This window comes from Lycorma delicatula, chromosome 4 (assembly GCF_047948215.1).
Source record: "Lycorma delicatula isolate Av1 chromosome 4, ASM4794821v1, whole genome shotgun sequence".
In the NCBI taxonomy this organism is placed as follows: domain Eukaryota; kingdom Metazoa; phylum Arthropoda; class Insecta; order Hemiptera; family Fulgoridae; genus Lycorma; species Lycorma delicatula.
In genome coordinates, this window is record NC_134458.1 from 17,663,732 (window position 1) to 17,689,162 (window position 25,431).

General features: G+C 34.6%; 1 protein-coding gene across 1 annotated transcript in view; it reads left to right on the plus strand.

Annotated features, from left to right (window-relative positions):
* Nucleotides 1–25,431, plus strand: part of LOC142323145 (laminin subunit beta-1-like) — a 147,690-nt gene that overhangs the window by 86,036 nt on the left and 36,223 nt on the right. The window contains exons 16-17 of the mRNA XM_075362411.1: nucleotides 5,782–5,964; nucleotides 8,947–9,135. Coding sequence (XP_075218526.1) covers nucleotides 5,782–5,964; nucleotides 8,947–9,135 — 372 coding nt within the window. The remainder of the gene's footprint in view (nucleotides 1–5,781; nucleotides 5,965–8,946; nucleotides 9,136–25,431) is intronic.

The following is a 25,431-nucleotide window of genomic DNA, read 5'->3' on the forward strand; positions in this document are numbered from 1 at the left end:
ATCTTTCAACAATGGAATGTTTTCCATCAACATTAAGTTCTCCATTGTTATTTCCCCCATGTTAAATAAAGTTTGGCACTTCATTTACAAAATTATAGGCCAATTTTGTTATTGTCTGTATTTTTTAAAGTACTTGAAAAATTATAAAAAACAAACATTTTCTATCAAACTTTCAGCAAGGTTTTGGTCACATCCATTTCTCAATTTTAAAAAAATATAAATTGTTATCAAAAAGATTCCATTTTCAGTTTTTTTCTATTTAGTTCCATTCTTTTACTGATGAAAAACGTAGTAGCTATGGTATTAAAGGAGCTGCTTTAATCATTTAAATTCATACGTTATCAAACATAAACAGGTAGTTGAAATTTCATCCTTTGATAAGACACAAATGTAAAATTTAGATTCCACTTGAAGATGTAGAATGCGTAATGTTACATAAAGTGTCCTCGATTTTTTGCTTTTCTTATTGTTTTAATAACCTCCCCCAAAATCTTGAACCATTCATTATATCTTTGCAGGTGACTTAACTATATCTAGAAAATTATTTTAAAAAACTGAAAATTCTATGATAGTTTAAAAAATTATTCACTGGATGAATTGTAATCACCTAACATTAAGTATGGATAAAACCATTGCATTATTCTTCTTACATATATGTAACATTGGGTAGAATTCCCAGTAATTATAATGATAGAATTTCTGTTACCCATAAAACGAAATGTCAGAGTATTTTATTAGATGATAAGTTGATTTCATTTACAACAAATCAAACCATACTGTTTGCTTTGTAGCGACTCAATAATCGTTATTAAGTATTTATTTTGCTTTCATACGAGATATATTACGATGCTTTCATATGAGCACTACTGCCTAAAGTATATCTTCTTTTGGGGTTCTCTCGAAAAGTAAGAACAAGTTTTCAAGGTACAAAAATGGGCTGTTAGATCATTGTGTAGTACTCATAAATATGAATTGTTTACACCAATATTTAGAAAATTAAAAATTTGAACTTATCCTTGTGTTTATGATTATGAATGCACAATCTTTGCTAATAAGAATGGTCACTTATTCTAAAAACAAATTGTTAATAACATTGTCCACCTCTACCAAATCAGCCAACAGAAATGTTGGTAATTGTAAGCCTGAACACCATCAACTTAAATATATCTTATATTGAAATATGATGGACAATCGAACTAGTACAAAGCAGAAAAACATATAGTCGTCGTCGAAAAGTAGTCTATCTGTATAGGCTTTATAGCTGACAAAGTGCTCAAAGGTCATTTGGGATATTATTATTATTGTAGCGTGCTGAGTTATGGCTAGATATTAAGAAGTACCATGGTGTGTTTATGATAACTGTGAATTAACCATAATTACTGGGACTGAACTTTCACGATCGGTTGATAATCATATGTGTTAGGTTAGGGCATTTCGCAGAGTTCTTTTTCAAAGAAAATACAGTGACTACAAGACCCAAGTTCTTCATTTATGGTCCAGTCTTGCTTCATTGTATCGTGACTATATGATGGAGTTGCCTAAAACAGCTGATAACAATGCTACTGCCATTACAGATTCTGAGGAAGAATAAATACTAAGGTAATTTCACTCTTCCAACTTTTGAAACTTGTAATTTTATTAATTATATAACACGTTTTTCAACACACTTCAATTTGGAAAAGATTAAGGTTGAGGACGTTCAGACTCACAATTATCAAAATTTTTTCTGTAACTCTACCCATACTTCAGCTCATATGAAAGCATCGTAATATATTTCTGTTCCCACTTCTAATAAATTACTGACCTCTTAAAAAATCTTCCCATCAGTTTATTTAAGGTAAAATGAAAAATCTTCTTTTATAGTAATAATATTACTGTTGGTGGATTTTAAAATAACATTAATTTTTAAAAGAAATACAGAACTTCTTATTTTGTCTTCAGTCATTTGACTGGTTTGATGCAGCTCTCCAAGATTCCCTATCTAGTGCTATAGTCGTTTCATTTCGGTATACCCCCTACATCCTACATCCCTAACAATTTGTTTTACATATTCCAAACATTGCCTGCCTACACAATTTTTTCCTTCTACCTGTCCCTCCAATATTAAAGCGACTATTCCAGGATGCCTTAATATGTGGCCTATAAGTCTGTCTCTTCTTTTAGCTATATTTTTCCAAATGCTTCTTTCTTCATCTATTTTCCGCAACACCTCTTCAACTGTCACTTTATCCACCCAACTGATTTTTAACATTCTCCTGTAGCACCACATTTCAAAAGCTTCTAATCTTTTCTTCTCAGGTACATCAATCGTCCAAGTTTCATTTCCATGTAAAGCGACGCTCCAAACATATACTTTCAAAAATCTTTTCCTGACATTTAAGCTAATTTCTGATGTGAACAAATTATATTTCTGACTGAAGGCTCTTTTTGCCTGTGCTATTCGGCACTTTATATCGCTCCTGCTTCGTCCATCTTTAGTAATTCTACTTCCCAAATAACAAAATTCTTCTACTATAATCTTTTCTCCTCTTATTTTCACATTCAGTGATCCATCTTTATTATTTCTACTACATTTCATTTCATTTCAAGTATGTTGGTTTGTTTTTCTTTAATCTTCCTTCTACTATTAATCTGAGGCCCAAAATTGCTTCCCTTGTCCCTATGCTTTTCCTGAAACGAAATTGGTCTTCTCCTAACACTTCTTCCACTTTCCTCTCAATTCTTCTGTATAGAATTCTAGTTAAGATTTTTGATGCATGACTAGTTAAACTAACTGTTCTGTATTCTTCACATTTATCTGTTCCTGCTTTCTTTGGTATCATGACTATAACACTTTTTTTTTTTAAGTTTGACTGAACTTCCCCTTTTTCATAAGTATTACATACCAGTTTGTATAATCTATCAATCGCTTCCTCACCTGCACTGTTCAGTAATTCTTCAGGTATTCCGTCTATTCCAGGAGCCTTTCTGCCATTCAAATGCTCTCTTAAATTCAAATCTTAACATTGTTTCTCCCATTTCATCCTCTTCAACTTCCTCTTCTTCCTCTATAACACCATTTTCTAATTCATTTCCTCCGTATAACTCTTCAATATATTCCACCCACCTATCGACTTTACCTTTCGTATTATAAATCGGTGTACCATCTTTATTATTGTATTAATTATTATTGGATTTTAATTTATGTACTCCAAAATTTTCCTTAACTTTCCTGTATGCTCTGTCTATTTTACCAATGTTCATATCTCTTTCCACTTCTGAACACTTTTCTTTAATCCACTCTTCTTTCACTTTCTGTTTATAGTATTTTTTAATTGTCTATAGTTCCTTTTACTTTCTTCATCACTAGCAGTCTTACATTTTCTACGTTCATCCATCAGCTGCAATGTATTGTCTGAAACCCAATATTTTCTACCAGTTCTCTTTGTTCCGCCTAATATTGCTTCTGCTGATTTAAGAATTTCCTTTTTAACATTCTCCCATTCTTCTTCTACATTTTCTACCTTATCTTTTTTACTCAGACCTGTTGCGATGTCCTCCTCAAAAATCTTCTTTTCCTCCTCTTCCTCAAGCTTCTCTAAATTCCACCGATTCATCTGACACCTTTTCTTAAGGTTTTTAAACCGCAATTTACATTTCAATATCACCAAATTATGGTCGCTATCAATGTCTGCTCCAGGGTAAGTTTTGCAGTCAACGAGTCGATTTCTAAATCTTTGCTTAACCATGATATAATCTATCTGATACCTTGCAGTATCGCCTGGCTTTTTCCAAGTGTATATTCTTCTATTATGATTTTTAGATTGGGTGTTGGCAATTACTAAATTATACTTCGTGTAAAACTCTATAAGTCGGTCCCCTCTTTCATTCCTTTTGCCCAGCCCATATTCACCCACTATATTTTCTTCCTTGTCTTTTCCAATGCGTGCATTCCAATCTCCAACTATTATTAAATTTTCATCTCCTTTTATGTGTTTAATTGCTTCATCCATTTCTTCGTATACACACTCTACCTCATCATCATCATGGGCGCTTGTAGGCATATAGACATTAACAATCGTTGTCGGTTTAGGTTTTGATTTTATTCTTATTACAATGATTCTATCGCTATGCATTTTGAAATACTCTATTCTCTGTCCTACCTTCTTGTTCATTACAAAACCTACTCCTGCCTGCCCATTATGTGAAGCTGAGTTAATTATTCTAAAATCACCTGACCAGAAGTCGTTTTCCTCTTCCCACCGAACCTCACTAATTCCTACTAGATCTACATTTATCCTATCCATTTACCTCTTTAAATTTTCTAACCTACCAACCTTTTTTGAACTTTTAACATTCCACGTTCCGACTCGTAGAATGTTATTTTTTACTTTTCTGGTGACCCCTTCCTTAGTAGTCTCCACCCGGAGATCCAAACGGTGGACTAGTTTACCTCCAGAATATTTTACCAAGGAAGGCGCCTCCATCATTGCCATATGAAAATGTAGAGAGCTACATTTTCTTGAAAAAAAAGCAGCTGTAGTTTTCCATTGCTTTCAGCTGCACAGTATTCAGAGGACTGAGTGATGTTGATATGGCCGTTTAAGTTGTCCTGACTTACGCCCTTAACAACTACTGAAAGAGCTGCTGCCCTCTTTCAGGAATCATTCCTTAGTCTGGCTCTCAACAGATACCTCTCCGTATACATAAACATTTGCTTAAATAATCTCTTATTAATGTCTTCTGAATCATTATCCTTTTCGTAGCTATTTTTTTATATTTAGAGTCTTCATGTGTTTACAATTATGTTATTTCATATGCCTATATTTTAAATAATTAATACGGATTTTTATCACATCTATTTTTTATCTTATAGTTAATAGTATGTTTTTTAATAAAAGTATTACAACAGATTTCCTCGATGCATCCAGGCAAACGCTGAGGCAGTTCCTTTTTTTAACCGTGTTGTAGCAAATGTATCTGTTTCTGACATGATCTGTATAATATATTTATTTTGTATCGATCACAGTAAAAGATTTATGTATAAATATGGATTTCCACTGAAGCTGCACATCACATACAGTGAAAGGTCATTGTTGCAACTGTTGACCAAGTAGGTTCTGCTTCTGATGTCATAACCTTAATTATCCTCCCAAAAATATTGCGTGTGTTTGGTGCTTCTAATTTACATTGACAAACCATAAGAACTGATTGGCCATATATTGTTGTAATAATAAGCCAATATAACAAATGATAATAGTGAAATGCTGAAACACAATATGGCTTAAAAACATAGACATTTAAAGAAATAAGTAATATCTCTTTGATAAAAAACTCTTGAAGCGGTATTGGCTTACAGTGAATAATTAGATAATGAAAAGTGAAGCAGATGTTATTTTTCTACAACATAAATGTGATACATTACTGAAAGAGAAGAAATAAATCAGAAAATCTAATATCAAGGATATAAATTCTATAAGATATAAGTTACTTTAATTTACATGTAATGCTACTCACACTATTACATTAACCATTATTTTTCATATTATTTCATTTTTATTTAAATATTTTGTTTTTGTTAAGTATATAAATTTCCTTCTTTATGAAATAACAATTAAATGATGTACAATTATCTAAATGATTTTTCATCCTATTTTATATATGTATTTTTATTGATTCTGTTAATGCAGTCTCAATAACAACAGTTACAGAGAAAAAATAATTACTCACAAACTTCTTATAAATGAGGAGTGAATAAACTATATATAGAAGTGGATTTAATTTGAATTGTATATCCAATAGGTGTGTGATGAGAGAGGAGATCCTTGTGATTCCCTTTGTGGAGGTGCAGGATGTGGTCATTGTGGTGGTCTTGGCTGTGATGATGGGGCAGTTACTAAAGCAGAAAAGGCGCTTAGTTTTGCCAAAGATGCTGAGAAACATATTCGAGAAAAAGAAGCTACTGCTGAAGAGCGGTTTAGAGGTGTAAGTATGTTATTTAAAATATTATGAATTTGACTGCAGTGTTATGATTTTTATCATTCAGTTTTTTAGTTTCTGAAATATTACATCGTATGTAAAAAATAAATTCACCTCGGATTCAAATAACACTCAGTTAATAGCTATGGATCAGTGATTATATTACAGCTGATCACATATATTTTATTTGTAGCTGTTGAACTTCTGTGGCAAAAATATCACCATATTTATAGAACTCTCACTCACATCAGACTATCTGACAATGCAACCATGATTGCATAGATGATAATTCATTATCACAATCAGTACTGCCTATGAAAGTAGTTTAAAAAGTTTCCATTTGTCAATGTATTATATGTTCTCAGCATATAACTTAGTTTGTGTTTCTAACCACAGGCTGTGGTATGTTATTGGCATTTGTGAAACCGGTGTTATTGTGGTGTACAAATGAATAAAGTGAATTTAAATTTTATATCAAGAAAATTATGATATTGTCTGCAACCGCTTTTCCCTTTTAAATCTAGTTAATATATTTTATTCAAGTTTCAATTAATTTTACATTTTGCTGACCTTACAATGCCTGCAAGTAAGTTATCTTAATATGTTAAATTTCAGTTTGGCTATCCTTTAAATATTTTTATAAAATGTCATTGTACCTGGAATTTCTGTTGTTTCTGCCAAATGAAAATATAACTGCTTGTTGAAAGAAAAATAACAACTGTTTGTACAAACTTTTGGGAAAAAAGGTGGAATTATCACTCTGTTAATGTTCTCATTTTTCCATTACATTGCTAAACTGCTTGTTTTTTTGCATTTAAAAAGAGCAGTTCCAGTTTAATATTTTTCTCATTGCATTGGTTGCAGGATGTTTCAGTTGACGCCAGTGAACACCATATATCATTTTATCACAAGATTTTACAGTTCTCTGAAACTTTTATTCTGTACTTTAATATTACAGTATTTTCATGAATAAGATTTATTTGGTTTTTGATACTGTTCAATCTTAACGGTTACAGTATATTTAATATTAATAAAACAACAGTTAATAAAACAACAGTGAAACAGTTGATTCACTTTATCTCTTTTCGTTAACTTAAAGTTTATTAGAGCGGGCTGACAGCTCTGTTTAGTGATTCAACATGTTTGCTATCCAGTGTTATTATTGAGCGGGAAAAAAACAGTTTACACTGAAATGAAATATCAGTTGGGTTTTTCTGAGAAACAACAATTTAGTCGAACTTTTTGATATTTTCCAACACTTCAATAATCCCTAGTTTATTTTTTTAATGCCAGCTTCATTTCTTAACATTTATAAAAATTACTATATCCTATTTACTCGTTAAAGAATTTTTTTTTAAATCTAAAATTAACCATCCATCCTATTTTACGTTAAAGATAATTCAAGTAGATCACTGTATATGCATTTATAAAAATAAAATGTAAATTAATTTAATTTTAATTGTATAAAGAATGGCATGGAATGAGCCTTCCCTGGCTGAACCAGTCTTATTTTAATGTCAGTGGTTCCTCAGTCATGTTGTCGGGTTATAATAACAACACATCCAGCCCTATTGATCCGTGAATGTGTCAAACAACAGTTGTACTTGGTACATGAACCTGTAGCTACTGCCTACAGTTCCTGAATCAAGAAAGCTGCACCAGATATATAAAACACTTCCTCACAGATCACTCAACTTTTATTTTTTAAATATGGATTTTACTTTTATTAATTCCATCAGATGATTTATGTATATTCAGGTTAATAAGGTTTTATTGAACATTCTGTATTGACTAGGCTGCACCTACTGAATTACAAGTTAACTGATAAGGTACAATTTTATTGATAAGTTATATTTTTCAGTTTTCAATCAGAATTTTTCAATATAATGTCATTATATTTAGTAATGCTTTATATAATTTTAAGTATTTAAATCACAGAATGTATCATTCAGTTATATTTTAGTAATAATAATATAATGTATCTGATGTGTATCAATTTTATCGTGAATAGAGAAAACTCAGAGTAACTGTGTAAATGTGATCACATACTTCTTTGAGCTCGCATCCAGCATTAGGTAATGCCAATGGCTTGATCTCAATAATATGCGGCAGCATTGAGTGCCCACAATTGTTTGTTTTCAGAATTGTTGTTAAGGTCCCCATCTCTATAATGTGATTGGTGAGAGTTTCTCGTGCATTGTTTACTGCAGAACACCTAAACATAATGTGCTCTAGGATTCATCCTTGCCACAGTCTCTGCAGGGCAAATAACCCCTTAAGTGGAATCGGTGAGATACTATGCAGTAACGATGTGGTTGATGTGAGCTCTAGCTGCAAATGTGGCAGTTCCCCTTGTCACATACTTATATAGTGATAGATCAGTAAGTTCTCAATGAATTTCATATAGATATCGGCTTTTGTCCCCTGCTCTCCATCTTTCTATTCAAAATAGATGTGATTGAAAACTGTTTACAGTCTCCATTCTAGTTTATGTATTTTTCCTTTTGTGTTTTTTAATTATAAAATCTAATGCTATTATGCAATTTTAGAGTTTGTCAACATATACCATTCAAGCACCATATAGTATGACTAACCTTAGAGTAATATTTGTTTCTACAAAATAAGTTCTATTCTGCAAACTTTAATAAATAATAACTTCAGTTTTTGTGACAATGATATTGAAATATTAGAAATGTGTTTCTATACAAATAGTATGAATTTGAAATTCTATAAGATTTTTAATAAACTGTTTAAAAATTAGTTGTGTGTTTTATTAGAAAATTTATTTGCTCAATCACTAGCTTATATAGCGATCACTTACATAATCCTTATCTTAAGATTTTTTACTTTCACAATACATTTATGAAAAAAAATTTGTAAGTTTTTGCATTACTTTGATTACTTGCATTACTTGATTAGTGAATAAGCATTCTTTTGTGATCTTAATGTAAATAACTATTAAAATACTTAAAAGATCTTTTTTTTTAGATATCTCAAGCAAAACAAGAAACTATGACAGCACATGATCAGATTCAAAAAACATATGATCTAGCCTCGCAAACCAAAAATAATTCTGAAAATGCAGTAAGCAGGAGTACTAAACTGGCAGATGAACTTGAATATTTTCTCAGTTCTCAGAAAGCAACTCCAGCTGAAATCAGGAATTTGGCTACTGATGTAAGTTTAGAATATTATTGCTTAATAATTTTTTTTTGCTTATGTGGTTGTCGACTTCTAAAGTCATTAGCCCTTGTCACATGCTTTAAAGTAGAATTTAAATTACCATCAGGTTTGTCAGATGTAAGGGTATAAAGGGCACTTGCATTTTATTTAAAAACAATAATAACAAAACATGAAACATTTAAACACTTAATAACAGACACTAATAACACTTACAAAGTGTAAAGGACTCTGAAACTTAATTAAAACATAAAAAATAAAATTATAAACATAAAAAGATATTAAAAATTTTAAAAAATTGACAATATGATGTCTTGACAATACGATGATGACTAAATTAAATCCATGTCCATACAAATAAACACTTCTTATAGAGAATTCTTAAGCAACCATAACCACTTAATTATACTTGGTTACAGACTTATTAATAGTTCACTGGCATGTAAGCAAGCAATTATCTTTTATTCTTTACTATTTTCCAAATCAGCAGTAGTATTATTTATTAGATGATACCTCTTTCTGAGGTCCTCATATGTAGTACACTCTCCCAATAGATGCTTGACTGTAAGCTGTTATTACATATGCCACACATTGATCTTTCTTTGCCAGTTAACAAATATGAATTTGTTATTCATGTGTAACCGATTCTGACTCTGGTCACCACCACTTGCTCTCGGAGAGTCAGTTTTACATTGCTCTTCCATTTATATGGAAAAGTTTAATCGCATTAATTTCATATTAAACCTTCTCCATTCATTACTCCTTATATTTCTGATAGTATTGGTTAGATGATTTTTAATATCTGCCACTCGAACAGGAATTATATCCATATTATTACAAACTGTTGCCATATGGACAGCTTTGTCTTCACTTTCACTTCCTAGGATACCAACATATGCCCTGGAGTCCATACAAATACACATTGCTGTCCTCATCAATTTAAAACATACAGAATGGAAAGGATGTTTGCAGTAAGGACATTCTTAATGTTCTTGTTCCAAATAGCAGTAATGCACTTAATGAATCAGAACATATGAGCACTCTCTTTTCACAGCATGTAGCGAATAGCTTGCTGTGTAAACACTTGCCATATCTGGCAGCTTCCATAAGTGGGCTTCTCCTTTTATATATAGTTATATCACAAAGTTCTCCCAAGATTCATAACCTGTGCTACTTGTGAAAATAATGGAAAAAGTTCATACAAACATATATCCGAAGATGCTTCATTTGTGAGTTAGTGAGGCTAGTGAAAGATCTTACTCAGATTTCAGCTACCCTAGAAAAATGAGGTCATACTGAAATTCTTAAAACATTAATTAAGGGGCAGAATTAATGATTTCTTATGGTTTTTGACTGAAAAATCGAATAAAATAGATCCCAAAATCGTTTCTCCAGTAGTTTTTGAGAAATCTTTTTTTCCTGTTAAGGGGAGGAATGCCATTTACGCACAACATGTCGGGCTTATTAACAGGTTCCACAAGATGTTTTTAGAGTGTGTATGTGTACCTGCACCCTACTGACTCACCTCCACCTCACCATCTCCCCCTCTCAGGGCCAGTCCCACAATTAAGCATTTTACAGCCCTGGAGGTGCCATCGAGCTCAGAGGATTCTGTCCCTATGCTTCATCATTGTCACCCATCCACACAAGCGCAGACGAATGGCGGCTTCGCAGGATGCTGTCCCTCACCCCTTGCTACCCCGGTTCTTAATTTCACCTGAGTCTCAGGGCTTTTCCTTGATAGTCAGCTCTCCTAGTTCTGTGCTCTCCACCTCCTTGACCCTTAGAACATCAGATGCCATTTTTGAGACTGTCCCATTCCGTTTTTCCTTGTAGCATGTAACCGATGATAGTCTTTGGAGTGAGCCATTGCAAGCTCAATCTCCTTGCTTCATCTCATTTGATACACATATACAACATATGTTCTGGGTGATCCTGTTCATCACAGTGTATCCATCACAAGCTACTTCTATCAAAGTGGTGTAAGTATTCTGCAAACTTGCCATATCCAGTGAGTAGCTCCATGAAGTAATAATTCACCTCACCATGCTCCCTCCGGATCCACAGGTTGAGCCTCGGATGAGACATCTCGTCCAATCAATCACCTTTGTTAGAGCTTGCCCAAGCAGATTGCCATTCTTGCAACATTCTGTTCTCAGATGCATCTTTCTTCATTCCGTTGAATGTCCTCATGAGCTGCTTCACCCGAAGCTGAACCGAGGAAACGCTGGCAATCACCTCTATAGTGTTCCTTTAGATGGTGCGATATACTGACACTATCCTTAAAGCCACCCTTCTTTGAAGAAAGGACAGTTTATTGGCATTCCTACTCTTATCTAGAGCCTCACCCCATGCCGGCACCATATATAGGATAACTGAGGTGGCCACAGAGGACATCATTCTTCTATTCGCCCTAGGGCCCCAATCGTTTGCCATTAGCCTTCAACACGCTTGGTAATCTTCCTTAGATGTTCATTAAAAAGGCCAAATTTTTGTAACTAAACACCAAGCTATTTAATAGACATTGACGTGTTTATTCTAATATTATCTACCATAATGAACATATCCTTTATCTTCTTCCTGTTGTCTCTTGGCTTCAGATTCTGTAATCCCTGCTACCAGTAAGGCAATATCAGTGGCATAGGTAATGATGCTCCCTCAAACAAAATGATGAGTCCCCCTCAAACTCCAGTTTGAGCATCTCGTCATACATGAGGTTTCACAATAAAGGGCCAAGAACTGAGCCCTGTGGAATCCCTCCATGCATGTTAAATTTCACCTCCATCTCAGTTTTCAGCTCCCTTTTGTGAAGGTAATCATTCATGATTGTTACTAGATACTCACTTATTCCTTTGTCTCTCAGTGTCTCCATTGCAGCATTCCAAGGAATGGAGTTAAATGCAATCCTGACGTCTAAGAGGATCACTAAAGGGATCCTCCACCGACACCAGGAACCACCAGCTCTGTCCTGGACCCAGGTGATAACTTTTCTGATAACATCTATGGTAGACCTCCCCCTAATAAAGCTGTACTTGCCTGGGGTGAAACCACCACGCGCCTCTACATCTTCTCAGATTATTTCTGCTACTAATCTTTCAAGTAACTTGCCCAGAATTTTTAAGAGGCAAATCAGCCTAAAAGCTGCCTTCCCCTGATCCCTTATCCCGGAATAAGGACTAGTCAACCCTCTTTCCATCTTTTGGGAAATGTACATTCCTCCAAGGCTGTGTTCATGGCCTCTAAGACCACCCAGGGATGCCTCTCAACCAAACACTTTACCAGCACTCCAGGTATGTCATCAGGACCCGGACTTTTCTTTATGCTTATCCTTTTTATCGCCCAAATTAATTCCTGTAATGTGAATCTATTATTATGTTGGCATCTAATCTGCAACCACTCCTCCTCAGTCGGTAAGAGCTGCATGACAGCACATAAAATTTGGCCTCTGGTGAGTGGGGGAAGGCGTCTTCCAAGTTTCTTCCTAACCGCCTGGTAAGCCATCCCCCACTGGTCAGAGTTCAGGCCCTCAATTAGGTCCCTCCTTGGCTTTCTTAATTTTTGCACAAAGCAAAATTCTGTCGGCACAGTATTCCATTGTCCTTTCTTCAATCATCGTTGAATTCTGCCTTCTGGCTCTCTGTAACCTCCTCCTTGTGGCTTGCACTGATGCCCTTATAGAGGCAATTTCAATTGACCACCAGTAGACTTTTCTCTTGATGGGTCCTGCTGGTGGTCTTTCTTGTCCTTAGCAAATTAGCCCTTGCTGCTACCATGTTGACTATCCTTCTACATTGTACTTCTGATTGTCTCCAAGGTGTCTCTGGGTTTGTTATACTGCTCTGCAATCCCTGATGGCAAGCACTATTGGTCGGTGATAACTGGCAAACTCTTCGTTAAGTAACTCCCAGTTGCCCACCCTGGGGACAATTTCTTCTGGAATTGTCGTTATGTCGACGATGGATCCCCACCCCCGACCAATATGCATTCGTTGCATTGAAAGATTTAGTGTCATGAAGCCCGTTGACACGAGCATGGCCAATAGGGCATATTCCCTCATGGTGGACCTCATACCCCCAAGTTCCATGCATTCTGCATTAAAATCTCCCATGAGGATTACTAGTCCACTTGCACCTCTAATACATCATTCCATATTGTTCAGGAATTCAACAAACCATCATAACCAGAGTTGGAAATATACCCGCTCAATAACATGTAAACAGTGAGACTCACCACTACGAATTCACTACCCCTGATTGTGCTTGTAATTGTGTATTTACCAGATATGTTGACTATGGCTGCATCACCTACCCTGTCTGTTTGCCAGTTCTGCCAGGCCACCATCCTTTAATTGGGTTCAGCAATCACAAGGAAGTCAATGTCACTTGTCAACACCACACTCCATGTTAGGTCATGGGCAGCCATGCTCCTGTTTGCAATCAACTGTAGGCAATTCATTTCTTGCAATGCCAACAGTCGCCACTGCCCATCCAGTGCTCGCTTTCATCACATTCCACACATTTAGACTTTTCCTTACAGCCAATTTTACGTTGCCCCTGACCTGGGGCCACTACATTGTATGCTCATGTGGCCGCTCTCCCAGCACTTGCGGCATGACAAATCTGGCTTTCTTAGCTCCACTCTACAGGACTGCCACCCAACTAAAATCCTTCAGGAAGCAGTCAGCAGGTTTGCATCCTTGGGTGGCAGATGACCGTGGCGTTTTGGCAGTTATCAAACGTGGGTCTCATTGATGTAATCCTAGCTGCAACCTCTGTTTTCAGAGCTTTACTGAAGGCCCTGGCTGTGTCCTCTCTGCTCACTGTGCTATTCAAATCTTAAATATGGATTGTAGCCATCCTAGTTGGTCCTTTATCCATTATCATGATGCTCAGAGTTCCCGCAGCAACCTTATCATGCAGATTCTCTGCCGTCTCTGGTCATCCTTGAGGCGAACCTCAACATCCTCACCCCTACCATTCCTGATGGAGAGAATATCACCAGCCATATCCTCTCCGACAGATTCTTTGACCTGACAGAGGAGTTGGGCATAAGTCGCCCCCTGGCGTCTCACGATGACCATGGTCATCTTTGTCTGGTCATTTTTATCTTTGGACTGATCTCCCGACAGGTAGAAGACAACCTCCTTTCCCTGTCTCCTAGCCCAGTATTCAAGAACCTTTTTTGATACGTGCCCCACCTTGCCTTTGGTAATGGCCACTGTGAACTTCTCCTCCACCTACTCTATTTTCTTATGACCACTCAATATGGATTGGTCAACTACTTTGCCCTCACCCTCCACAAGTAGGACATATTTGTCCCTAAACTGGTCCATTTTGTCCTCTTCTCCTAGGACAGCTGTGGTTAATACCTCCCTTATCACCATACCTGGTTTTAGCAAGTCTTCCTGCAACCTTCTCCTGAAACCTGGAGCCATCCGACAGATGTGACCCACAAAGGGGCTCTTCTTGTTCCCCTTGAGGTTAAGGATGAAGACTTTCGCCCTCACATCCTCCTTTTTTTGGAAGTCCAGGCTCCTCAGTCACCTTCTCAAAGACCTGATTTGGTCATCTGTCTATGACTTCCATCCTGTCTATGGCTTCTTAGCTCTAAACAGGTCCGGGTTCTCTTCCATTTACACACCCGTCAGAATCAAGCTAGAAGAAAAATAACACCAGAATCTGGGTATCCAAAAATAATTTAATCGACACCCCAGTCAATATTATTGGGGGGAAGTAAAATGTATCTCCCCAAATCCGGGGTTGGAATTTGAAGGGTGAGTGGGGTTAAAATATGGGGAAGGGCTGGATCCGAAAGGAAAAGGATGTAAGGATAAGGGTGTTGGAGATATTGTAGTTGGAAGATTCCTCTTATTAACTAGCTGGCACTTAGACAAAAATTTAACCAACTCACCTGTAGTAAATGTAAGAAAATTTACTAAGTCCTTGTTTACAATAATAATGTGACATCACTGTCCTGTCCAAACTGGATATTAGACTTAAAAATATTTTGCTACGCTAGATGGGTTATGTTGCACACACTTAGCAAGGCTTCTTATGGGAGTAAAACTTCCCTTCTAAGAAACGCTAAAACAAGGTCAGTCCATCTTCCAATTCACGTAAAATTTTGCATACACAATCTCTAAATATCCACCAACAAATCCCTAATGTCCGAACCAATTTAACAACCAAATTAACAACCTCATGGCTCGAATTCCTCAGCTTGACTTGATAGTTTTTGAGAAATCCGTGGTAAAAATTAATAAACTGGGGTAAAAGCCCTGTTTTTTATGTTTCAGTTAATTAACTTTGTTAAATGAGTAATAAACATATAAAACATTTAAATAAAACTTACAGAGAATTTAATTCTGAAGAAAATGATGAAAGATAAGTTGAATAAAACAAAGAAAACTTAGAAAAATTCAAACTTTATTTAGAAAGAATGCATTACTACATTTGTCAGAAAAGTAATTATGTAATGTAAACAAAAACCAAATTCCTTTTTGATGTGAAAAATTTGTAAAAATAAAATTTGCTGTTAAAAAATTGAAAAAAAAAACTGGAAATTACACAATAATTGTAAAATAAAAATAAAAAAATAAAAATTACTTAGATAATAATTTTTTATTAATAACAGAAATACAATAAATTATTTGAAAAATTATTATTTTATAGTAGGAGTGAAATAACAACAGCTGATCAACAGTGCACAATACTATATTAATGTTTAAGTCATTTTGTAAGGTACATTAAGCATATCGGGTATGGTAAACTGTGCTGTCGTTAGTGAAGGTTTTCTGTGAATTTTAGTTTCAACATGATCGGTTTACGATTCAAATAGTACTGTATTTGTTTACAACCAAGGAATATGCTGATATGGTATTCATTTTGGATGTGTGTACTGGTAATGTTACAGCTGCTGCAGTAGATCGTGAAATACGTTTTCCAGTTCCCAAAATAATTAGCGTGACTTTTCATAATCTTCAAGAAACAGGTTCATTAACTTGTATTCATACCAGCTACAAATGGTCTGTCCAATGCGACACTGCTATTAATGAAATTATTATCAACTCAGTCCAGGAATCAGTACATAACATCTTTTAAGCAGATCGGAGTTTCAAATCTGATGGTTTGGAGGGCACTTAAACAAAACAGATTTTATCCTTTCATAAACAGCCAGTTCAACATCTACACCCAGAAAACGATTTGATTTGCTTGGAGTTCTGCAACTCCATACAAGTATATTTTGTGTACCGACGAGATGGCATTAACAACTTACACAGTGACCATACAAACAGAAATAAATTCTCATGAAATGATGGAAGGTAATTTTCAATGCCAATTTAGTATCAATGAATGGTGCTGCCTTCTTCACAATCAGCTGTTTGGACCATTCATATTATTCTTCCAGCACAATGGTGCACCTCCCCACTTCTCTTGTACTGTTTCCACTTAAATCATCATTTCCCTGAGAAATGGATCTGTCATGGAGATCCACATTCCTGACCATCAAGATCAGCTGATCTAACACCTTTAGATTTGCATCTTCAGATGGATAAAAAAATATTGTAGAGAAAACAATAATATATGCTCGTGAGGAATTAATTGCCGTGTTATGGATGCGGGTGAGCAACTAAAAAGAGCAACAGAAGCGAGCCAAGAAATTTTTTGAAAGTAGCAGGCTCATTTTTGAACATTTATTATAAACATTATTATTATAAACCGGTGCGTATAATTCACTTTGGTCTAGTGTACTATTTCTAATTTTTTTTTTTTGTCTTCAGTCATTTGACTGGTTTGATGTAGCTCTCCAAGATTCCCTATCTAGTGCTAGTCGTTTCATTTCAGTATACCCTCTACATCCTACATCCCTAACAATTTGTTTTACATATTCCAAACGTGGCCTGCCTACACAATTTTTCCCTTCTACCTGTCCTTCCAAAATTAAAGCGACTATTCCAGGATGCCTTAGTATGTGGCCTATAAGTCTGTCTCTTCTTTTAACTATATTTTTCCAAATGCTTCTTTCTTCATCTATTTGCCGCAATACCTCCTCATTTGTCACTTTATCCACCCATCTGATTTTTAACATTCTCCTATAGCACCACATTTCAAAAGCTTCTAACCTTTTCTTCTCAGATACTCCGATTGTCCAAGTTTCACTTCCATATAAAGCGACACTCCAAACATACACTTTCAAAAATCTTTTCCTGATATTTAAATTAATTTTTGATGTAAACAACTTATATTTCTTACTGAAGGCTCGTTTAGCTTGTGCTATTCAGCATTTTATATCGCTCCTGCTTCGTCCATCTTTAGTAATTCTACTTCCCAAATAACAAAATTCTTCTACCTCCATAATCTTTTCTCCTCCTATTTTCACATTCAGTGGTCCATCTTTGTTATTTCTACTACATTTCATTACTTTTGTTTTGTTCTTGTTTATTTTCATGCGATAGTTCTTGCGTAGGACTTCATCTATGCCGTTCATTGTTTCTTCTAAATCCTTTTTATTCTCGGCTAGAATTACTATATCATTAGCAAATCGTAGCATCTTTATCTTTTCACCTTGTACTGTTACTCCGAATCTAAATTGTTCTTTAACATCATTAACCGCTAGTTCCATGTAAAGATTAAAAAGTAACGGAGATAGAGAACATCCTTGTCGGACTCCCTTTCTTATTATGGCTTCTTTCTTATGTTCTTCAATTGCTACTGTTGCTATTTGGTTCCTGTACATGTTAGCAATTGTTCTTCTATCTCTGTATTTGAACCCTAATTTTTTTAAAATGCTGAACATTTTATTCCAGTCTACGTTATCGAATGCCTTTTCTAGGTCTATAAACGCCACGTATGTTGGTTTGTTTTTCTTTAATCTTCCTTCTACTGTTAATCTGAGGCCTAAAATTGCTTCCCTTGTCCCTATACTTTTCCTGAAACCAAATTGGTCTTCTCCTAACACTTCCTCCACTCTCCTCTCAATTCTTCTGTATAGAATTCTAGTTAAGATTTTTGATGCATGACTAGTTAAACTAATTGTTCTGTATTCTTCACATTTATCTGCCCCTGGTTTCTTTGGTATCATTACTATAACACTTTTTTTGAAGTCTGACGGAAATTCCCCTTTTTCATAAATATTACACACCAGTTTGTATAATCTATCAATCGCCTCCTCCCCTGCACTGCGCAGTAATTCTACAGGTATTCCGTCTATTCCAGGAGCCTTTCTGCCATTTAAATCTTTTAATGCTCTCTTAAATTCAGATCTCAGTATTGTTTCTCCCATTTCATCCTCCTCAACTACCTCTTCTTCCTCTATAAAACCATTTTCTAATTCATTTCCTCCGTATAACTCTTCAATATATTCCACCCATCTATCGACTTTACCTTTCGTATTATATATAGGTGTACCATCTTTGTTTAACACATTATTAGATTTTAATTTATGTTCCCCAAAATTTTCCTTAACTTTCCTGTATGCTCCGTCTATTTTACCAATGTTCATTTCTCTTTCCACTTCTGAACACTTTTCTTTAATCTACTCTTCTTTCGCCAGTTTGCACTTCCTGTTTATAGCATTTCTTAATTGCCGATAGTTCCTTTTACTTTCTTCATCACTAGCATTCTTATATTTTCTACGTTCATCCATCAGCTGCAATATATCGTCTGAAACCCAAGGTTTTCTACCAGTTCTCTTTATTCCGCCTAAGTTTGCTTCTGCTGATTTAAGAATTTCCTTTTTAACATTCTCCCATTCTTCTTCTACATTTTCTATCTTATCTTTTTTACTCAGACCTCTTGCGATGTCCTCCTCAAAAATCTTCTTTACCTCCTCTTCCTCAAGCTTCTCTAAATTCCACCGATTCATCTGACACCTTTTCTTCAGGTTTTTAAACCCCAATCTACATTTCACTATCACCAAATTATGGTCGCTATCAATGTCTGCTCCAGGGTAAGTTTTGCAGTCCACGAGTTGATTTGTAAATCTTTGCTTAACCATGATATAATCTATCTGATACCTTGCAGTATCGCCTGGCTTTTTCCAAGTGTATATTCTTCTATTATGATTTTTAAATTGGGTGTTGGCAATTACTAAATTATACTTCGTGCAAAACTCTATAAGTCGGTCCCCTCTTTCATTCCTTTTGCCCAGCCCGTATTCACCCACTATATTTCCTTCCTTGCCTTTTCCAATGCTTGCATTCCAATCTCCAACTATTATTAAATTTTCATCTCCTTTTACGTGTTTAATTGCTTCATCAATCTCTTCGTATACACATTCTACCTCATCATCATCATGGGCGCTTGTAGGCATATAGACGTTAACAATCGTTGTCGGTTTAGGTTTTGAATTTATCCTTATTACAATGACTCTATCGCTATGCGTATTGAAATACTCCACTCTCCTCCCTATTTTCTTGTTCATCACGAAACCTACTCCTGCCTGCCCATTATTTGACGCTGAGTTAATTACTCTAAAGTCACCCGACCAAAAGTCGCCTTCCTCTTCCCACCGAACCTCACTAATTCCTACTATATCCACGTTTACCCTATCTATTTCCCTTTTTAAATTCTCTAGCCTACCAACCTTTTTTAAGCTTCTAACATTCCACGCTCCGACTCGTAGAATGTTATTTTTTACTTTTCTGGTGACCCCTTCCTTAGTAGTCCCCACCCGGAGATCCGAACGGGGGACTATTTTACCTCCGGAATATTTTACCAAGGAAGGCGCCTCCATTATTGCTTTTGAAAATGCAGAGCCACATTTTCTTGGAAAAAAAACAGCTGTAGTTTTCCATTGCTTTCAGCTGCGCAGTACTCAGAGGACTGAGTGATGTTGATATGGCCGTTTAAGTCATTGTGACTTACGCCCCTAACAACTACTGAAAGAGCTGCTGCCCTCTTTCAGGAACTATTTCTAAATAAAATTCAAATTTTTCTAACTTTTCTGTTTTATTCAACTACGTGTTTCTTACCCATTTAACAAATTTATTGTATGTCAAATATGAAAAACAGGGTTTTTTACCCCAATTTATTGGTTTTCACCCCAGATTTCACAAAAACTACTGCAGATTCAGTTTTGGGACCTATTTTATCCGATTTTTCGGTCAAAAACCTTAAGGAATCATTAATTCTGTCCCTTAATTAACATCCTAAAAATTTCAGTACAACCTCATTTCACTGGGGTAGCTGAAATCCAAGCGAAATCATTCACTAGCTCTAACTTGTAAATGAATTATTTTAGGACATTTGTTTTTATGAACTTCTTCCATTTTCACAAGTAGAACTTTGTGAGAAACCTGTATATGGAGCATCCTACAATGTGTTCAGTTTTAGAACAATCAGTATAGATTTTTATATATCTATCATAAATACTGATGGTTAACAAAAATTCCTGTTGGATGATCACTACTAGTTTCTCATTTATTTTTCCATAAGAGAGATCCAGTCTTGTGCTTAGCGCTGGTAAAAGCCATGGCAGCATTTCTCTTGTAGAAATTACTAATGTGTTTGATAAAGCAATTCCATATTTCCTTGTTAATTCATAATATCGTATTGTGGTCTGGAATAGGTAGCTTGTTTATATAATGTATCCAAAGGATGATTGTTAAATGTTTTATTGTTTATATAAGTAGGAAAAGTCCATATGTTTGCCGCATATCTTAACAATAGGATCCTCTCTTCTATAATTTAGTGGCATTATGCTGGCTTCTGACATTAAACACTGGGCTTGTACGGAAGGTGCCTGTGGCATATTTGATTCTGCTGTTATGTATTATGTCTAACTTTTGTTATTATAAACAATACACTGCACCCTTAATCGAGCTTCGATTGAACCAATACTTCATACAGCCACACTTATATTTCTTTATCTGAGAGCTCCAGTTGTTCTTGTATTGGATTGGGTGATCATCGGTGGTTAAAACTGGACTATGGTAAGGAGTTCTCTTCCTACAGAAATGTACACAGCACATTTCTTCTGTTGAAAATTTAAAACCATTATTCCTTGCAACTTCATTAAGAGCATTCATTGCTTGTTACAATTTATACTTCTCCATAACTGTAGTGTTGTTGGCATATGCAGTTGCCAGATCATCAATGTAAACACATGCTGATTTCTGCTGTAATGGCTAATATCAGTTTATTGATGGCGATCATGAACAAGGTATCGCTCAATGGCGAGCCTTGTGGTATGCCATTTTCCAATTTTTTTTCTGATGAGTACTCATTGTAGATGCATACTTGAAAAGCACAGTTGTTCATATAGTTGTAAATTAATACTGATAGATTGCCATGAATGCCCCATTGATATAGTTGAAGCATGATGCCAGGTCATACTGGAAGCCTGCAGATCATAGAACAATTCAACCCAATGTTTCCTTGTGATGTACCTGTTATATATAATATTCTCTAAATTGATCATTTGGTCAGTAGTTGTGTAGTACTGTCAAAAACCTGCTTGATGTAACAATAAAAGATTTTCACTTTCTAAAATCCAAACAAGTCGATTATCATTTTTTCAAAAACCTTTCCACAGCAAACATCAAGGAAATAGGATGGTAACTATTGGGATCTGTCAGATTTTTATCTTTTTTTTGGAATTGGAACAATATGTGCTTTCTTCTACTGTCATGGGTACACTCAGTCCCGTTATATCTGATTATATTTCTAAGATTTGCTGTGGTGTTTAGCTGTTTTATCATGATATAATGAATTTCATCTGGACCAGAAGCTGTACTGTCAATTTTCTCCAATGCTTTCACAAGTTCTATTTTGGATGGTACATTATATGAAACATTCATTTTAGTTCTGAAATTTAGCAGACCCTCGAGTTCTGTTTTTTGTCTTTAAAAAAAATTCATCATAGTTAGCTGTCATAGTTAGTCATTTTGCTGGCTTCTTTGAAATGATTGGCTGGTAACTCAGCAATTTTACTATAAGTTCATATTGAAGGCAAGTTATGGGAAGTTTGTATGCCCACAAATAGCCTTCATTTTCTTCCGAACATCTGATGCAGTCGTATTTCTGTTAATGGATTATATGTATTGTTACCAGGATTGTTTTTTAGAATCTGTCATAACTCTTTTTGCATACACTCTGTATTTTTTAAAGGTAGTTAGATTTTATAGTGTTGGATGTTTCTTGAAAGCATTGTATGCTTTTTTCTTTTTATAACTTCACTTATTTCATCCATTCCACCACAGAACGGGTCACTTCTTGAGTTTCCTGGATGTTCTGGGAATATAGCTAGATGCCGAGTCAAATATAGCATTCATTATAGCATCGACATCAGCTCTGATAAATCCAGGTGTTTCAGGGAGTATCATATTAGTAGTGATGTTTGTCCATTCTGCCTTATCAGACAGCCATCTTTTGGAGATTGGATATAATTTTCTTGTAGCATCAATTGTAATTTGGACCAGGAAATGGTCGCTTCCGTGGAGATCTTCTAAACTTTGAAAGTGTACTTTGGTGCTATTGATGCACTTATAAATGCTACATCTATGCAGGATGTCAGTCCATCTCTGGCATTAAAAAAAAGTTCCTGAACTATCATTTAAAATAATAAAGTCAGAATTTAATAGGAACTTTTTCAGTTCTCTTTCACATGATCTACTTCATCCAACCCCCAAATAGGATTGTGTGCATTAAAGTCACCCATTAGTAATAGTGTGGGTTGCTAAGCTGAGCAATTGCAATCTAAATTTGCGTCCTCATTGCAATATAAATTTGGTAAGTTTATGCTGCAGATAGTAATCTGCAGCATATACTTATCAAATTGTTTATTTTGGCTTGTTTATTTTTTAAGGAGTTAATCTCATGATTTGCCTTTTGACTATCCTTTTTTTCCTTTTCCTCTCCATCCTTCAAATAGCTTCATGTTCGATAAGAATATCATTGCCTGTATTGCTCCTGGCCTCTGCGACTGCGACTGGATTCTGTAATATAATTGATTTCTTTGAGGCTGATGATGGCAAGGTATTTAAATCTAAGGTAAGGAATCCCTTCTAACAAAGATAAAATATGAATATTGAACATCTATTTTTACTATGTTGGTGAATATTTATTAAATGTTCTTTTATTTGTAATTTTTTTAATTGTTTTTGTTTGTATTTATTATTGTTTTGTTTACAGATCATTATCTTCAACTTGAAATCTTATTGTTATTAAGACTTTTATAATTGACTTTTATTAAGATAGTGTTATAATTGTTATTTTTGTTTTTCTTGGCAATATTTTGGCCTTTATGCTGGTTTTTGTCAAAATAATTAAAAAAGAAAACAAATTTATTATTATTATTACTCTAATTTAATTAAGGTTTTTTTTTAAAATTGTATTACTAATTTATGAGAAATGGATCTTAATGAATATTTTAAAAAACTTCAGTATTTTTTTAGTTACTAAATTAAAATTATAGTAAGTTTATTGTGGATTAAATTTGCTGCACTTACTAGTTTCAATAGCCAGTATATTTTATAACTTACCTTATTAAAAGAAATGTAGTTTTTTAATGAAAATTATTGTTAATTAACTTTTTTACATCAGCCAAATATTTTATAAAATTTTATTTTTTAAGATCATTAATTTCTTACTTACTAAGTAAAGGTAAATGTTATTTTTACATTTAACCTTTTGCTCATAAATATTTTATTCTGATCAGTAATGTTTAAAAGTACTTAATCCATGAAATAGAAAATCTGTGAAGATATTAAATAAAGAAAATAATTGAAAATAAATATCAGTTTAGAAAACATTAATAGAAATTGAGTATTAATTATTTGTACACACTAAATAAAAATGTGGTAGATGCTGAGCTTTTTTTTATTAATTTAAAAAAAAATTATAATTAAAAAACTCATTGTGAAATTAATATTGGCTTTCTTAAATAAAATTTGTTAATTTTGTTTTTATTATGAACTGGTTTGAAGATCATTTGGATGGTTAGTAATTTATTAAAAATGACAATGGAAATGTAATGAGACCCTTTCTTGTACACTGAGTTTTGTGCTGTGTTACACAGGAACAGTTTTGTTATCAAATTTGATTTTTTTTTGTCTTCAGTCATTTGACTGGTTTGATACAGCTCTCCAAGATTCCCTATCTAGTGCTAGTCGTTTCATTTCAGTATACCCTCTACATCCTACATTCCTAACAATTTGTTTTACATATTCCAAACATGGCCTGCCTACACAATTTTTTCCTTCTACTTGTCCTTCCAATATTAAAGCGACTATTCCAGGATGCCTTAGTATGTGGCCTATAAGTCTGTCTCTTCTTTTAACTATATTTTTCCAAATGCTTCTTTCTTCATCTATTTGCCGCAATACCTCTTCATTTGTCACTTTATCCACCCATCTGATTTTTAACATTCTCCTATAGCACCACATTTCAAAAGCTTCTAATCTTTTCATCTCAGATACTCCAATTGTCCAAGTTTCACTTCCATATAAAGCGACACTCCAAACATATACTTTTGAAGACTCGTTTCGCTTGTGCTATTCTGCATTTTATATCGCTCCTGCTTCGTCCATTTTTAGTAATTCTACTTCCCAAATAACAAAATTCTTCTACCTCCATAATCTTTTCTCCTCCTATTTTCACATTCAGTGGTCCATCTTTGTTATTTCTACTACATTTCATTACTTTTGTTTTGTTCTTGTTTATTTTCATGCGATAGTTCTTGCGTAGGACTTCATCTATGCCGTTCATTGTTTCTTCTAAATCCTTTTTATTCTCGGCTAGAATTACTATATCATCAGCAAATCGTAGCATCTTTATCTTTTCACCTTGTACTGTTACTCCAAATCTAAATTGTTCTTTAACATCATTAACTGCTAGTTCCATGTAAATATTAAAAAGTAGCGGAGATAGGGAACATCCTTGTCGGACTCCCTTTCTTATTACGGCTTCTTTCTTATGTTCTTCAATTATTACTGTTGCTGTTTGGTTCCTGTACATGTTAGCAATTGTTCTTCTATCTCTGTATTTGAACCCTAATTTTTTTAAAATGCTGAACATTTTATTCCAGTCTATGTTATCGAATGCCTTTTCTAGGTCTATAAATGTCAAGTATGTTGGTTTGTTTTTCTTTAATCTTCCTTCTACTATTAATCTGAGGCCCAAAATTGCTTCCCTTGTTCCTATACTTTTCCTGAAACCAAATTGGTCTTCTCTCAACTTCTTCCATTCTCCTCTCAATTCTTCTGCATAGATTTCTAGTTAAGATTTTTGATGCATGACTAGTTAAACTAATTGTTCTGTATTCTTCACATTTATCTGCCCCTGCTTTTTTTGG